The following is a 16,440-nucleotide window of genomic DNA, read 5'->3' as shown; positions in this document are numbered from 1 at the left end:
CCCCTCTGAAGGGGTATTAAAGAATGGCAACACCCTTCCAGCATGCACCACCAAGAGGATGAATCTTAAGTCCAAGTGAGCCAGCCGGTGAATGGATACAAAGGGTTCACTCACCTCAGGACCCCCAGAGGATGAGCACAGAGGAAGTTATAGTAGCAGATATCCTGGTTACCAGTGACGTTCACCACCTGCAGAGTGGAAGGAGAACTGGTGTTAGAGCTGGGGTGAAGTGCAGTGTGCACAAGCTGAGGAGGAGGGCAAAGTGAACCCGATCAGCATAGAATTTTTCACAGCAGCATCCAACCACCACTGGCTGCAACCTAGCCTAGTGTTGTGGCCAGAAAACTGCTGTCACAATCCACTCTCAGTTAACAGACACATGTCATGGACTGAGTGTCCCTGTCACATTGAAGCCTTGAGATAGAATTCAAGGCACTTACAACACACACACACAGGCCTGGCTCTTGAAAACCCCTCTTGTCCTGCCGGACGTGTGTCTTCTTTTAAAGAAACACAGCATGAATTTTAAAGAGCCAGGGCTGTAACACAGACGTGTCTGCACCTTTCTGACCACAGGAGGGAGCTGCCCAAGGGTTTCCATCCCTTACTAGCCCAGCTTCAGCTGCCAGCCCATGCATCAGACAGGGCCTCAGGGGCCGTCTGCTGAATCCACGCTTCCAGTCTATAGCATTTACTTTCCTTTATTGTTTTTAATTTGCCTGGTTTACGTGCTCTGGGCCATATGGCAGGTAAGTTTGGACACAGGTACGGCTGTGTTCTGGATCCAGACAACAGTGTCTCAAAAATATACTTGGGGGAGCAAACCAGGACTGCTTTGCCCAATCACTGGAACAAAGAAATGGATCAGCCTCAAGACCAAGGCTCACAGATGCACAAGAGATGGAGCTTTCTCAGTGACTGGCCAACGAAGGTGGAACTGGCTCCTGGAAGATGTCAGGATGGTGACAATGAACCTCAGTGCAAAACACACTTTTCTCACCAATTCCACAATACCACAGAGAGAGAGAGAGAATGAGAATGGGCAGCAGGTATAATAGGCCAGAGGAGGCTAAGTCTCCCCTAAACCAAGCCCTGGCCCCACCCACACTCCACCAAGCCACCGGGAGCTCAGCTCCGGCTGGAGGCCAGCAGGCAGCTGGGGCCAGCAGGCAGCTGGGGCCAGCAGGTGACGCAGTGCTGGGGCTGGCTGGCGGCTCCTCTTGCCACCAGGAGGGAGGGGCGGGGCTGGGCAGGGCGGCGGCTTGGGGCTCCAGCAGATGGGGTGTAGGGGCGGGACTGTGGGGCTAGACTCCTCAAAGGGGAGGCTCACGTGCTGCCCATGAGAGAGAGAGCACGAGAGAGAAAGAGCGTGCGCGCATGAGCACACGAGAACACAGAGGAACAGGGAGAGAGAGACACAGATCTGTGTGGGCACTTCATAGCATTGGGAGGCACTCAAATGTGGTGAGGGCCAGCTAAGATAATACAGTGCCTAAGTAAGGACTGATACAAAACAGGATTTGGCCCATAACAGGGATCCCCGTCCCCTTCAAAACCAACCAACCAACCAGAGGTTCATGTTGGTGGGGCTGGAAGACTGGCTGAGTTCACCATTTGCAATGCTGACACCTGAATGTGGCATTTCAGGTGCCCTGCCAGGAGATGAATGTTCTGCCAGGAGCTCCTAGTGGATTTGAACTGGCTAGATGCAGGAAGCACCATGGGGGTCGCAAATGACAGCAGTTAGAAGCATTCAGCCCATACTCCAGACTGTGCTTGATTCTGGGGTTACTTGCATTGCCGAACCTCAGAGAGCATTAGGGGAAGAACAGCAGAGGGCCAAGCCCAGGGCAACGCCAGGGAGCACTCACCGTTTGGTATGTGATGACCAGCTGGATCACAGGCAGTGCATAGAACACAGCGATTGTGGTAATGTTCCTGCAGAGGGGGAGAGCGCGGCAGTTACCACAGTAACGCAGCCATCCACGTGCACGAAAACAGAGTCTGGGCTCTACTTATGGGTTTGCCACCCAGTTTCCCCCAGCCACTCACTGTCTCTTTCCCTTTTAGGGACGTGTGGTATCTGGTGGGGAGAGCAGTGGACTGGGAGTCAGAACTCCTGGGTTCTTTCCCCAGATCTACCCCTGGCTTGCTGTGTACCCCCCATATGTAAAATGGGGATAACAATACACCTACCTCCCAGAGGAGCAGGAGGAATAACAGAGATTCCCGGGTGCAAGGCAATGGAGGGAGCCAAAGCTGTCACACTGTTATTTTCCACAGAGGCATGTAGGCAATTGGTTTCTCTGTACCCCTTTAAAGCATTCAGGATGAAGACCCACAGTGCTCACTGAGATAGTGCCTGACCTCATGGTCCATATTCTCCCAGGGCTCTTAACCAGCCCCTTCCCCCAACCCTGCAGCTGTTCCTGGAGCTAAGGCATAACTCACCGACAGAAAGAAGTGTTTCATACCACCCCTCTCAACATCAAAGTGTGCACCACAGCCAAGAGTCACACTGTCCTCTCACCAAGCCAGCTCCTCTACTGCTGTTCAACTATATATATCCATTTCAGGTCTTAGGGAGGGCATAAATGGCCACTGGCAGAAGATTAGGTATGTGGAGCTGCAGGGTCTGGGCCACAGTCACTTATTCCCCCAGCAAATACTTATGCTAGTAGGTGAAATTTAGTGTGATGCAATGAAGCAAAGATGAACGGTCCCATACGCACCATGAATGTGTTCAGCAGTCCATGCATACAAATGGTCACAAGCCCTTGTGTTCACTCCTACATACATGTGCACATGCCCACGCGCACCACACACTCCAAATGTGTATATATACATCCGAGCGACCAGTACTATAGCTGGAAGCTTAGAGTTGTTCCTAAAAAGTATGTGTGTGCCTCTAAGTGGGCCCCAAATGAGGGATCCGGGAACTCAATTTGAGGGCCCACATCTGAAGACTGGGCCCAGATTTAGGGACCGGAGCTCATCTGTCTGTCCTCTACTTACCAGAAATAAATTTTGTACTTTTTGCTGACAATTCTCCGATCCTTCCTGGACAAGTCTGACAGATAGAGGAACATCTGCAATATAACACAATACAGGGGAGAGAAAAGGAGAATTCATGAAGGAGAAGGAAACCTTTAGAAAGCTTGAATGCATTTTGATGATCCAAGTGGATGGGTAAAGCTTGTCCTTTCCCTACAGTAACTCTTGCAATTCTCTGTGGAAGAAAGCCCAGAAGAGCCCCAAATAAAAGTCCAAAAGTTCTCTCTGGAATGAAGATGACAAAACAAAGAACTTTAAAAATTGTTATTAGTAGAATTACTTTCCAGTAAGACACCATTCAAACCAAGTTCTGTATGGAGACAGATCATGGGTCAATTTGTCCCTGCTGTAATAATGGATGTACTCACAGAGTTACCCCAGAGATTAATTTGACCAATCGTAAATACTGGGGACAAGAAGAGAAGGCAGCTTCTAAGAGATGGTACACAGGTTCTTGATCCAAGATATCAGTCACTTGGTTCCTTGTCTTTTCTGCATCCCCTGCTGTTGTTCCCCATCCCCATTCTCTAGGGCTATGGCTCTCCTAAGGTCTCAGTATCCACCACCAGCTGCTTGCTTTCTTCCACCATTACTTCAGCCCCTTCATTTGTTTTCCAACCTTCTAGGTTGCACCATCCTCCACCAAAGCAGCATCTCTCCAGTTTCCTAAACAATGCTGTTCATTTTAGCCTTTAATAGCACTGGTTTCCTATCAGTGCTCTGGGAAAACTTTCTGGGCATTGGAGGATTATTAAATACATTAATCAGATGAAGGCCATTAATCTGCCCTCGAAAGAGCAGAGTTAAAAGGAGAGATGGTGACCAGCAATAATAGCTGGAATCACAGAGCTGACCCCACCACACAGTGCTTAGCACAAGGATGCAGCACCAGGCATACCTTGGTGCGGATGACATTCTTATCGCTTTCAATTTCGGGCATGGTGTCAAAATCGCTCTCCTCCTCCACAGAGCTGTCTGTGTCGGAACCATGTGGGGGCCCACGCTCCGGGGACGATAACTGCCGGCCGCCACTGGAGCTTGACTCATCTGGAAATGAGGAAGGAAGGGTTCATGGTAAAGGGTAAATCCCTCTGTACAAAGAAACAAGGGAGCATTCACCATACCAGGAGCTTCTGATGGCAGAACGCAGCATACACAAACCAAGGAATAGGTTGGTAGATGGTTGTTGCCCTATCTGGGAATTCCCACAAAAATCTGATCTAGGATACAGGAATACTCAGCACTTCACACTCATAGTCCACCCCTCTGCTCTTCCTAGCATTTTCTCCACTCTCTCTCTCTTAGATTTCCATAATGTTTACTACCTCTAACTAGCCGGGCTCCTGTGAGATCACGAATGTGAGATGTACTAGCCAGTAAAGGCTGCAGCATTCTGTCTGGTGTTAGCAGCGGCCTCCGAGTACTGCCCTGCAGATAGAGTTTGTATGTCAAGCTTTTCTAAAAGAAGTTTTAAAACAAAAGAGAGAAGAAAATGAAATCCTCCAATGAGGAGAGAGAGTCAGACCCCAGCCCCCATGTGTTTCTTGAAGCAGATGGGAACATGAATGGTCCCATGAACAGCATCACCAGCTTGGGGACCAGCTGGACTTGCCTGTATCTTGTGTTGTGTTTGCCCAAGTTGTGTACCAGCTCTTTGCCCATGTAGGCTCAGGGCAGCAATGTGGATCAAGCATACAGATTGTGGTGGTTGAAGAGGCAGGGGAGAGTGACATCAGCTCGCTCATTTGTTTGAGAGTCTTAAGGGGCCCTTCTAAATTTTCCAGATATTCTTAAAGACAGAAAAAAAAAACCTGCTTGAGCAGGGAGTCTTTCATGATGGATCTGGAGTTAGATCTGGGTCAGAATATATCCCAGAAGAAAGCCCTGACTCTACTCCACTTCCCAAACCCTCATGTTATTCCCTGCACTGGATAAGCACCTGGTTCTGACTTTCTTTCCCACCAGATATCACAGACCTGCCGGCTGGAATCTGGGTACCATTTTCAGGGCTAGAGTGTGTTCTTAGTGCAGGAATGAACCGGGGTAGCAATCACATTAAGCACCCGGAGCAGGAATTAAAAATTCCACACTGCTGCGTGAAAAACAGAGCCACTCTCTTCCCCAACATCGGTTCAAAACCCTCAGGCTTCTAGGTCCCCTGGACCTGATCTACACCACCATGCAGGAGACCCAGGCCCCTGTGTCTTGATCCCAGAGCTGCAGAGCCTGGGCATTCTCGGAGAGGGCAGCATTGCATTTGGTGAGCACTCTCCCCTCCAGGGCAACATGGGCAGGCTCAGCAGGAAGGAACTCACAGCCCAGCCCCTTGTGGCCTTGATGGTGCCAAAAATACAGGGAAAACAACCCTTGGGGAAGAGGAGCTGCCTAAAGCCATGGACTGCCCCACCACCACCCCCCGCAGCCCACTCATTGCTCTGTGCACCTCCCCTTCCCCACAAGCAGTGGGGTTATGTCTCTGGATTTGCAGGCAGCCAGTGGGACAGAGACTCCTCTGCAGACAATAAGACATCTTGGGGCCATGGCAGAGGTGGAGGCCTTCTACCAGACTGGCTCCTTCCCCCAGAAGCAGCTGTCCAGGCAGCCCAGATGCCAGGAGGTGCCAGATGCTCAGGTTCCCAAGCGTTCCGTACCGATAGCTCCGTAGCTGCTTCCCTCGGGGGTGCCAGTCGTGATGGGATGTGAGGTAGCCACAGTCCCGGATCCTGCAACGGATACAAACAAAGAGCCTTTGATCTGCTCAGACCCCATTTTAAAAAGAGAGAGAGACTTGGTAGAGGAGGCTCCCCAGTGTGAAGAGGAGCTCCAAACCCACCCTACATCCCTGTCCTGTTTACTGTAAAGCACAGGCCTCCTTCCCTGCCCACAGGACACATGACAAACCATAGCCCCCTTCTATCCCCCTGCCCTCCGCAGAGGGGGCATCATAAACCACAAACCCCTGCCCTTCATTCCACTCAGCCCCAGTCAGAAGTGCGGCAAAGCCCAGGCCCCTCCCCTGTTCCCTCCATATTCCAGCATTGCCAACTCCTACAATTTTTGTACGAGTCTTATGAGATTTGGGGTGTTCTCAGTGGCAATCATGAATTTCTGCCTTCAGTCTCACAATGTTTTGCCCTCACCTAAAATGGCAGCTAATTCCCATGACTATCACGGGAAAAGCCACACATGCCCTCAACCCTCCATGTTCTTTTAGCCCCGTTAGGTGAAAGCAAGGCTGCTCCCACCAAAGATGGTAATGGTCTCCCATCATTAGCACTGGGACAGCTTCCTAAGACTCAGAATCCACCCACACACACTGAGTTGAGGCAGGAGGAGCTGCCCTTCAAATAACAGCCTCATCTGACTTTGCTCTCCCGGTCTTCCTGAAACACATTATCAAAGCTGTCCAGCAAGCAAAGGGAGGGATGACCCAAGACTGCCAGTATTAGCAAGAGACAGAGGAAAACTTAAGCAAGAAAATCTGTGAGGCTCTAAATCATGAAGGAAGGAGCAGCGACAAGTACAAGCCTAGATTGTGAACTTTTTTCGCCCCTCACTCATCTCTTTTGGATAATGCGTTGAGGGCATCACATTATGCAGCTGAAATGACCCAATGAAGCCACACATGGGCTGCAGCACCAATTTACACACAGCAAAGTCAAACTGAACGAGTCCAGTCAGTCAGTCACACCCATTCTTTGGACAACCAGTGTGCAAAGCTGATACATTTTATCCTAATGCAGAGTCACTGGGTTCTCTCCAGATACCTTTGCTAGATTTACAGGCACACAGCCTGTCTTCAGGTTGATAGGGGCGGCAAGGGGCTATTGCGCCTTGTACTGGCAAGTCTAGGTGCTGGATGTCTTCTTGAAAGCCTAGCTAGGTTTTTCTATCATAGTATATGAGGGCCTGAAACATGTCCTACAGTCATAGAGTTTAAGGCCAGGAGGAAGCATGACCACCAGATAATGTAGTGTGACCTGTATGCCACAGGCCACCGACACCACCCAGCTCCCACCCACTAAACCCAACACCTGAAATGAGACCAAAGTACCACAGAAGACTAGACTACTATGGGCCACAGGCAGAGAATAGGAGGGACCGAGGTGCACCATCACCTGAGGTGCCTGCAATGGCAGGGAAATGATCAAATGAGATATACCCAGACAACCTGGCAAGTGACCCACCTACACAGTGCAGGGGAAGGCAAAAATGTCCCTGCCAATCTGACCTGGGGGGAAATTCCATCCCGACCCCACCTAGGGGACCAGTTAGACTCTGAGCATGTGAGCAAGAAGCAGCCAGCCCAGCCCCTGAGAGAGATATAATGCTTGGTGCCACCTCAGGGCATTGACCCATCTCCAGTCGTGGCCACCCCTAAGGCTTCAGCGGAAGAAGACTAAAAAAGCATGTTCACTTCTGGCTACTTGTTTCCATGATTTCTAACAGTGACGGACAGAGAGAGCCAGGTCCTCCCAGGCTCTACACCATCAAAAGCTCTCCCTTTGTCTGAACCCAGTTCATTACTCTCCACTGACACACTAACTTTTGTCCATTAAGCTGTGTCTGGGAGCTGGCACGTTGCCATTTTCTCCTTTATTTTCTTATTGCTAAGGGAACATTGTCCAGCTTGGATGAATTTCTGGAATGGTCCATGCAGTGCAGACAGCATGTGCAAGACAGAATACTGCACAGTGTACATCTGTGTAGGGGTGCGTATGCATAGGCACAAGAAACCCTTCCGCTCCATGACACTTGACTGGTGCGACAAGTTATTGTAATAGCATGATTGCCAGAGTGTTAAACAGGCTGCTACAGTATTTGTCACAGGTAGGTAGGATTCGGTCCAGGATATGGCCAGGCACTGCATTTGGGGGTTGATCCCCTGTCCAGGGGCGGCGAGTTATATACACTCGTGGTGCCCGGGCTCCAGGAATATTCAGGGCCCGGGGGCCCAGCTCCACAAATGTTTGGGGCCGGGTCTCTCCCCCAGCCCCGCCTGCCACCCCCCCTGCACCTCCCCCGAGTGTCCCCCGGCCCCCACTTGCTGCCCCTGCTCACCTCCCCACCCCTGCTCTGCCGGCTCCCCGCATCAACTGCTGCTGCAGGGTCCTAATGACCCCCATTCACTAATGGCAGGGCAGGCTGACCTTACCCTGCCCTTCCGCCCTAGCCCTGAGCCTCTCCAATGCCCCAAACCCCTCATCCCCCCACACCCTAATTCTCTGTCCTAGCCCTGAGCCCCCTCCCACACCCCAAACCTCTCATCCTCAGCCCCACAGTCCTACCCCTGCACCCCCTCCCAGAGCCTGCACCCCCTCCTGCCCCCAAACTCCCTCCCAGAGCCTGAACCCCTCACCCCCTCCTACACCCCCACCCCAGCCCAGAGCCTGCACTACTCACTGCCTCCTGCACCCTCACCCCCTGCCCCAGCCCAGAGCCTGCACCCAAACTCCCTCCCAGAGCCTGAACCCTGTACCCCTCCTGCACCCTAATCCCCAGCCCAGGGCCTGCACCCCAGACCTCCTCCCCCCACCCAAACTCCCTCCGAGAGCCTTAGGCAGGTGGGGGGCAGGTTCTGGGCACCACCAAATTTTCTACAAACCTGCCACCCCTGCCCCTGTCCATTCCTGATCTGCCACCTAGTGAGATATCTGTGCTTTCTCCACAGATGGGAACAGTTTGTCTTCATCGCTTTTTGAGCGGACATCTTTTGCGGCTCCTGATTGCTTGAGGAAGTATCTTTCTTGCACTCCCTCTTATCTGGGGCACTGAGACAGAGGCACTTTCCACTCCAGCCTCTCCTCAGTCACACGGGGTCACTCCTCTCTAAGTTTAGACTGTGCTTTGAGCTTCCCACTTTCCATGTCTAGTTGATGAAAATTGATACTGAGTGTACAAGGTAGCGAGTCTTTGTGAGAGTGGGATAGAGTGGGGCACCTCCAGGCAGGAGAGAGATAAGCAGACAGCGCTGCTGTAAATTCACCCACCTATTTCAGCCCCACTTCCTGGAGGCGATGTGAGTCAGTTCTGGAGATGCCAGTTTGCTCTTTGGGGAAGTGTTTGCTTTGTTGGGTGTGGTGCACTTTGTGACAGGATAGAGCAACTGGTTCCTCCAGCTCTCTTCTCCCTCAACAAAGTCTGAGAGGGAGGAGGGGCCCAAGGATAAAGCCCAGCTCAGAAGGAAGGCAATGTAGAACACAAGGGAAAGGGGAACAAGGACACAGACAGTGTAGCAGGATATTCAAGAGATGGGGAGGAGAGAGGGGTGACAGAAGAGACAAGTAGTGTGAACAGGGACACATGGCATTCTCAGGAGGGGAGATGGATGGGCAAGGGCTATTCCAGAGGGAGGGAGAGAAAGAGGAGTAGGTGTATTCTGAATTGCAAGAGACAGGAGCAGGCAAAAGAGAATCATGGGAAATTCCAAGGGGTGGAGGCAACTGAGAGCAGGTCAGGAGGGGCTGGGTATTCTGAATGACAGGGGGCCAGAGTGGGGAACTGGATATTACAAGGGGAGCTGAGTGGGGTCAGGGCATTCCAGACGGAGGGAGGGAGGGGTAGGAATACTTAACATTTATTTAGCATTTTAAAGTGTTCACAGCCCTGAGAGGCACAAGGGAACCTAGATGGGGAAATGCACAGAGGGCTGAAGCGACTTGCCTGAAGCCGCGCAGTGAGTCAGTTGAAGAGCCAGGCTGAGAACTTGGGACCTCCAGCCTCCCACTCCTGTGTTCATTCCTCTAGACTATGCTGCAGAGGGGAGCAACATGGGGGAAAGGGGAGCAGAAAAGGGGTGTGGGGAGGCTGAGCAGGGGTAGGGGAGTGGCAATGGGAGAGGGGCAGGTAGTGCTGGGCATTTGAGGTGAGGTGAAGTGGAGTAACAGGAGGGGCAAGTCATCCAGGGTGGAGGAGAAAACCTATGGATGAGAGAACAGAAAAAGGCAGTTCCCATAATAGAGGAGAGAGAGAGCGCACGAGCGCACACGCGCACCAAATGGCTGAGGGCACGTCTGATCGCAGTCTTTTATCCAGCTGATCCTCTCTCCCAGGGAGCCCAGTCTCAAACCTCCACCTTTAGGCTAAGGGCAGCTTCTGTAGCCCATGGTCTTGCTGGAAACATCCGGAGCAGCATTGGTCTTTCCTCTCCTGTACAAAGGCGGTTGTGCATCAGATGCTCTGAGCATCTCCGTCCTCTGGAACAGATAATCGGTCTCCAGAAATCTGGCTCCAGCACAGGGAGCACAAGGAAATACTGCCCCAGGCTTCACCTTCTTGGAAGATGCCCCTTTACCCTGCTGAGGTCCTGGCTTCTTGTGCTCAGAAAAAGTTCCCTTCTGCAACCATCTGGATATCCCCTCCCAGGCCCTAGAAAGATTCCATTCTGCCTCCCTGAAATCCACCTGGATATGGGCACTTTTATTTTCGACTCCTGGTTCTAGTGACTTATAATGAGCCCCCCCGTATGTTCTACCATATTGCAGCAGAAGCTACCCCCGCCACAGAACTGAGCTTTAGAACCCAAGTTCTCATTTACCACATTATATTTCCCGCCCTCGTGGTTGTGAAGAGAAAACCTTCCAAACAGGACCAGAGTTAAAACGATGCCGCATGCAGTCAGCCATCAGCCTGAACTGTTAGCTCTGAGAAGTGAATTGCCCCCATTCATCTAAACTGAATAATTAACTCAAATCCCTAATAATGCCAATTTACATTGTTGCTTACTATTTCATTCTAGTATAAAAACTTCCAGTTACATGACTGTGCTTAGCCAGTGGTAAATATTAGAGCAGGGGAAAGTGGGGTAGCTGGTTGCTGGGGTGGGAAGCTAGGTATTCAAGCTCCTCCCACTGTCAAAATGTAATTCTTTCCCCTCCTAGGGGTGCAGATGAATGGAAGAAGATGCATTCTCCCCTATGACTAACGCTTCAACTTCCTCCTAGGCACTAAACATTCAGATATAGCCTCCCATACCTCTCCAGGAACCAGAAACCCCAACTGCCCCCTATGCTAGAGCGACCAGACCTCCCAATATTAGGGGCTTTGTCTTATATACACAACTATACCCCCCCCATAAAAAGGGTACCGATTTTGCACACCTGCTACCTGGTCACCCTACCCTACCCTACACTCACCTGCCAAAACCACCATCTTCCCCTAATGACCTCTACGATGCAATCATGCTTTGACAACATACAAATCTGGAGCATGTTGAAATGTGGGTGCCATGTAAAGTAAACAAGACGTAATAGACGTGCTAACTGAATGAGTCATTTGCTCCTTGAGCTCTATAAACCCGACCTTTTAAAAAAAATTTGACCCAAAGTTTAGATTGGGCAGGGCACATTTCAGTCCAAAAGAAACATTCCTGAGGCTAGTATGAGCAACTGAATACACTTGTTTAGAAAGGAACAGGTGACTCAGCCAGGGAGTTATGAACGTTAATCTGCATTTTGTGCATTTTAATAATCCAAATCTGTAACACACAAATCAATAGAGCTCCTGCCGACTCTAGCTTCCTTTGCTTAAAATGGGTCCGCCTCACAAGACCATCAAACAGCATTAAGTGCCCCACCCCTCCCCCGGCATCAGCCCCAGGGACGGAATGCCCTTTGTGTGTCTCATGAGAAATCAACTTCCCTTGAACTGGTTCGTCCAGAGCACGGTTATATAGCTCAATAGGGGAACTCCAGCACTAAAACGCACAATTAAAAAAAAGATCCTGGGGTGAGTGGACAAGGAGAGGTTTGAAATGCACTGAAGGTAGCAGGGAAAAGCTTCTCTTTTGCATGGGCAGAGGGCGTCGCGGCATCCCCTACCCCTTGACACTGTAGCATAGTTTGTGAGAGGCTTACCATCCTCAGGACTATGTCGCCCAGCTGACGTCTTCCTCTGAATCCTGAAAACAAGCACAGACGGTACTCCTGAAAACTCAACAAACCCTCCAGATTTCTGCCACTAGGCCAGTCTTTGCAGTATCATCTCAAAAGCAAGACCGCAGCGCTGCATAATGCTTTGGAAAACAAATAACTGTTCAGGGCTGGGGAATGCAAACCCCAGGCTCCTGCTATCTAGATCTCCACTTCCAGCAATGCCTAATCAGACAGATCCAATCAAGAAAAGGCTTCACTTTCCTCTGACGCATCAGCTACTGGCCACAGTCAGAGGCATGACCAGTGATGCAATCTAATATGGCACACCCTACCCTCGGTCCTGTGTACTGGGAAAAGCCACCTATCTGCTTTCCACAGCCCAGCTTCCCACACTCTGGAACCCACATGGCTTGGAAGGGATCTGAATCAGTGCAGTACACAGGAGGTAGGGTTCATGGAAGTTACTGGACAGGATCCAGAGAGCTCATCCTGTTTTCTGGCAGTGGCCAGCATCTGGAACTTGAGAGGAAGGTATAACCAACCCCAATGCACCTGGCCAATTGTGCAATGTTTGGCATGGGGCGGGGAGAAAGATTCCTCCTTGCTGAGCTCTTTATGTCCTGGAACAGAAGAAATGCTTCGCTTGAATCACTGCCCAAGCCGGCAGCTTGTGTAACTGCTGACACACCAGGGTTCCTTGTCCAGCACCACTTTACAATCATGCCCCGTGCTGCTGGGGCAACTGGCACAAGGAGTCTCACTGCTGGGAGCTCTTGTAGGGAGCAACACCCTCTTGGCTGCCTCACTCGCCCCTGAGGGCTGCAGGGGCTGGCAGGGATGAGAGTACATGCCAGCCACTCCAAAGAGATGTAGCCCACAGCTTCTGATCCCACTGCCAGCAAGCAGCAGAAAAAGGGGAGGAAAAAGCCATCGTTGGGTTGGCTGAGGAGGGCTGCAGGAAGCTTCGGCCTTTCTCCAACCTGCAGCAGGAGGAAGCATCTGGTGCCATCTCAAAGGCAGGGCCTCTCCCCTCAGTGCAGGGCAAGAGCTCAGGGGAGTGGGGAATCAAGGCATTGCTGAGCTGTGAGCGGGGCTTGGCCTGGCAATTTAATGGGTTCCTTGCCTCTCTGGTGCCCTGGAGGCCTCTGCTCTGTCCTGGTTATGTCGCGTTTCTTCTTTGCCCCACAAGAGAGTGCAGGCAGAGTAAGTACCAACCCACACACATGCAGCAGATGCTTGGTGTCTCTCTAGTGCCCTGGCACTTGCCTTCCTCTCTACGGGCTGGGGCACAGGGTGCCAAACGCCCCCCCCCCCCATTCCTCTCTCACAGAAGGGCCCACTGGGTGGCCAGGAACTCCCTTAGCCCGCTGGGCTCGGATGCCTGGCTCACTGCAGGGTGGGGCATTTCAGCCGAGAAAGAAAAAGCCACAGGCATAGCCTGAACGTAGTCATTGTCCAACTGCTTCACCCACCTGACGTAGTGCACAAAGGCGACAATCAGAGAGCCCAGGTAGAAGGAGAGGAAGCTCAGGAAGCTGAAGAGCATGGCTTGCACGTAGTCAGACTCTGGGGAAGGAGGAACGGGAGGATGGTCAGCTTATGGGAAAACAGTCCCCTCGCAGCTAGCATCCCTGCCCTGCTCACTACAGCACCTCCTGCTGGTAGAGACTGTGACTGAAATAGCTGGGGGGGGGGTCTCCCAGTGCCAGTGCCCCAGACTGCATGAACTCCAGTCATTGCAAGTGCCACCATCCCCCTCCTAGACGGCATTTCTTCCCTGCCGGAAAAGGCTGGCGCTGGAACAGTCCCTCAGCAGACACCCCTATACCAGTCCTTGCTGTGCCTCCTGCTGGGACTGAATTAGCTGGGAGCTTCCACACAGAGTGCCCCGTACTATTCCCTACCACACCTCCTGGTAAGAGAAGCCCAGAGTGGAGCACCTTGGAGCTCCCCAGCAATACTGGACCATAGCTCAGAGAGACATTAACCTTTAATAGAGGGTACAATGGTCACTTGAAGGCTCTTCGTTCGTTGTAGGTTCCAGGTGTGGTTGCCCTTTCCTGTAAGAAGCAAGGTGCACTGGATCAGAAACACATTATTTAACACTGCTGGGACTCGTTCACCTGAGAAGTAGCCCGGACCCAGCACTGTTCTTGGATGTACCCATTTCCATTTGCATGAGGCTAGAATCCTGGCACAACCGTATGGTGAACAGCCACATGTCACCATTTGTGGTGAAGCCACAGGCATGGCTGGGAAAGTCTTCCCACGGCTCTTGCTCGATCCTACATCTTGACGCTAGAAACCTGTGATGCTTCAGGTGGCTGAGCCCAAAGTGTATTTCATCACCCCCACCCCGTAAACTATGGGATTTCGCTCGCAGTCTGCGATCGGTCCACAAAGCTGCCTGTGGAGCGCACGAGGAGACGTTGACACCCGTGAAGAGGCGATCAAGGGGGCTCCCTTGTTAAAGATCTCACGCTGCAAGACTTGTGCTGAATCCTTAGACAAACTTCTCCTGCCTCCCTCCAGAACGGTTGTGCAGAATGCTGGGGGGGAGGGCTGTTACAGTTGTGGGTGTGTAAATGTGTCAAATGCTTCATGATGGACAGAGCTGTGCAAACCAGAAAATACTGCAGGGAGTCGCACACCATGCTCCAGGTGGGAGAAAGCCTGGTGAACCTGAGCAGCCCATTGATGACAGTCGCACTTCTCTCACTGGGAGGAATTTTCACAGTACTTTGAGGATAAAAAAAACAAAACAAAACAAAAAACCACCTCTCCTGTTCTGGGCTGAGCTGTCAATCTCAATGGAGGCAAACGCTTCTCCGCTCGAGTTTTAGCCAGTGTCATCCACTCAAGGGCTGGTTCCTGAGGCTCTCTGGACTGCCACCTGGGTGTTAGACGTATGTCTTTTCTGACTGGGGAAGCTGTAGAGGTGCTATCGGTAGATTATTACTGATTTCCTAAGGGGAATTTTATTACAAACCTGGACTGCTCTTAGAGGGCTAGGTAGCAGCTGCAGCAAAGATCATATTCTCCCACCAGTGCCAGCTACCTTAGTACACAGATCTGTGCCTCAATACTAGACTGTTGCAGCACAATCTACATCTGACAACTTTCGGCAAGACCATTTGGAATCTGAAGCAAGTGCAGATTTCCATTGAATCTTGCTGAGAGCACATTACCCCAGTGCTCCATAATCTGCACTGGGAGGTTGCTTTCCGGCTGGTCCACCAGAGCCTGCACTTGTTAACCTGCCAGGCGCATTACAAAGCTCATGGGGTGGTTGTTGGGTGTTGTTTTCTTCCAGGCATTTGGGGCAGAGATGGGTTGATGGGTGCATGGAATTGGGGATTCGATGCAGAGGTTACACACACTATGGCTGGTTGGCTTTATGCCAGTTTAATAGGTGTCCTGTGGATCTGAAATATTGCACAGGGCTTAGAGCCACGGACAGGAGCTAAGAAAATGAACATAAACCTTCTTCAGGCTACAAGGGGAAGGTAGGAGTGTAACATATTTAAAATACATCTCCCCTTGCCAGGCCTGTCATCACTCCAATCAGCCACACTCTGCGCACCATACACACAGAGTGTATGTCATCTCTCTGTCATATGGTCACCTTGTCCTTCCTCCTCCATGGAACACCTCCTTTCCCTCCCCTCTCCTGCTCCCACAAGGCCTGCCTCTTCTTCTCACCTACATCTTGTCAAATCCATGGCTTACCTCTATTTCCTCCTCCTCCTCTCTGGCAACACCACCTCCTCTCCCTCCCCCACCCTCACTCTTGATTACTTCAACTTTGACATAGAGATCCCTTCCAACCATTAGTCTCCTGGCCTTCATTTGATCTTTGATCCTGGGCTAACTGGCCCTCTGCCCAACAAGTCCTCTCCCTGCATCGTGTCTTCACTAAGCTCCCAGTGTGATTTCTCAGTCATTAAAATATCCTCTCTCTGGCCACCCCATCATTTCACTGAACATTGCAAGCCCCTCTCTCCCATTTCACCACCCATCCTGTTAATTCCCAACCCCGGCTCACATGCAACACCTGGTTCTTCTCTTCCTGTTCCTGGACCATTGAATACCTCTGGAGAAGGACCATGTGGACCATCTCCTCAAGTAAGGAAGATGGCTGTATTGGAGGAGGAGGGGATGAAGTTTTAACCAGCTCTGCTTGATTATCAAGCTGACACTTACTTCTGGATGGCTCACTCATTCAGACCATGGCAGCCCCCTCTTGCTCACAGAATTAACTTTCCAGGTTTTCTTCTCCCTCTCAAAGCTCTGCACAATCCCACCATGGCCTATAACTTCTCTCCTTTTGCATTAGTCTCCCTCACACCTTCTCCTCTCCAGGGTTTTGAGACTGATGTCATTGGTATTCATTTCCTTCTCCACACTCATCTCTGTGCCTTTTTCCACACTCACCCTGTGCATGGAGTTACCACTCTCCTGTCCTGCCAGCCACTATCCTCTCATTATTCAAATCCCCGTAAAAGCCCACTTC

At 51.3% G+C, this 16,440-nt stretch overlaps 1 protein-coding gene across 4 annotated transcripts in view; it reads right to left on the bottom strand.

Annotated features, from left to right (window-relative positions):
- SIDT1 (SID1 transmembrane family member 1) overlaps window positions 1-16,440 on the bottom strand; it is a 92,167-nt gene that overhangs the window by 18,698 nt on the left and 57,029 nt on the right. For all 4 annotated transcript variants that reach the window (XM_084617955.1, XM_084617956.1, XM_084617957.1 and 1 more), the window contains exons 8-15: window positions 13,916-13,987; window positions 13,400-13,493; window positions 11,910-11,953; window positions 5,706-5,777; window positions 3,953-4,101; window positions 3,016-3,089; window positions 1,872-1,938; window positions 115-188 (exon numbers count right to left, since the gene is read on the bottom strand). In XM_084617955.1, the coding sequence (XP_084474081.1) occupies window positions 115-188; window positions 1,872-1,938; window positions 3,016-3,089; window positions 3,953-4,101; window positions 5,706-5,777; window positions 11,910-11,953; window positions 13,400-13,493; window positions 13,916-13,987 (646 nt within the window). The remainder of the gene's footprint in view (window positions 1-114; window positions 189-1,871; window positions 1,939-3,015; window positions 3,090-3,952; window positions 4,102-5,705; window positions 5,778-11,909; window positions 11,954-13,399; window positions 13,494-13,915; window positions 13,988-16,440) is intronic.

Source organism: Lepidochelys olivacea (assembly GCF_965140295.1).
Source record: "Lepidochelys olivacea isolate rLepOli2 genome assembly, chromosome: 1".
NCBI lineage: Eukaryota > Metazoa > Chordata > Testudines > Cheloniidae > Lepidochelys > Lepidochelys olivacea.
The sequence above is the reverse complement of the archived record's forward strand: the minus strand, read 5'-3'. Positions and strand labels throughout refer to the sequence as shown.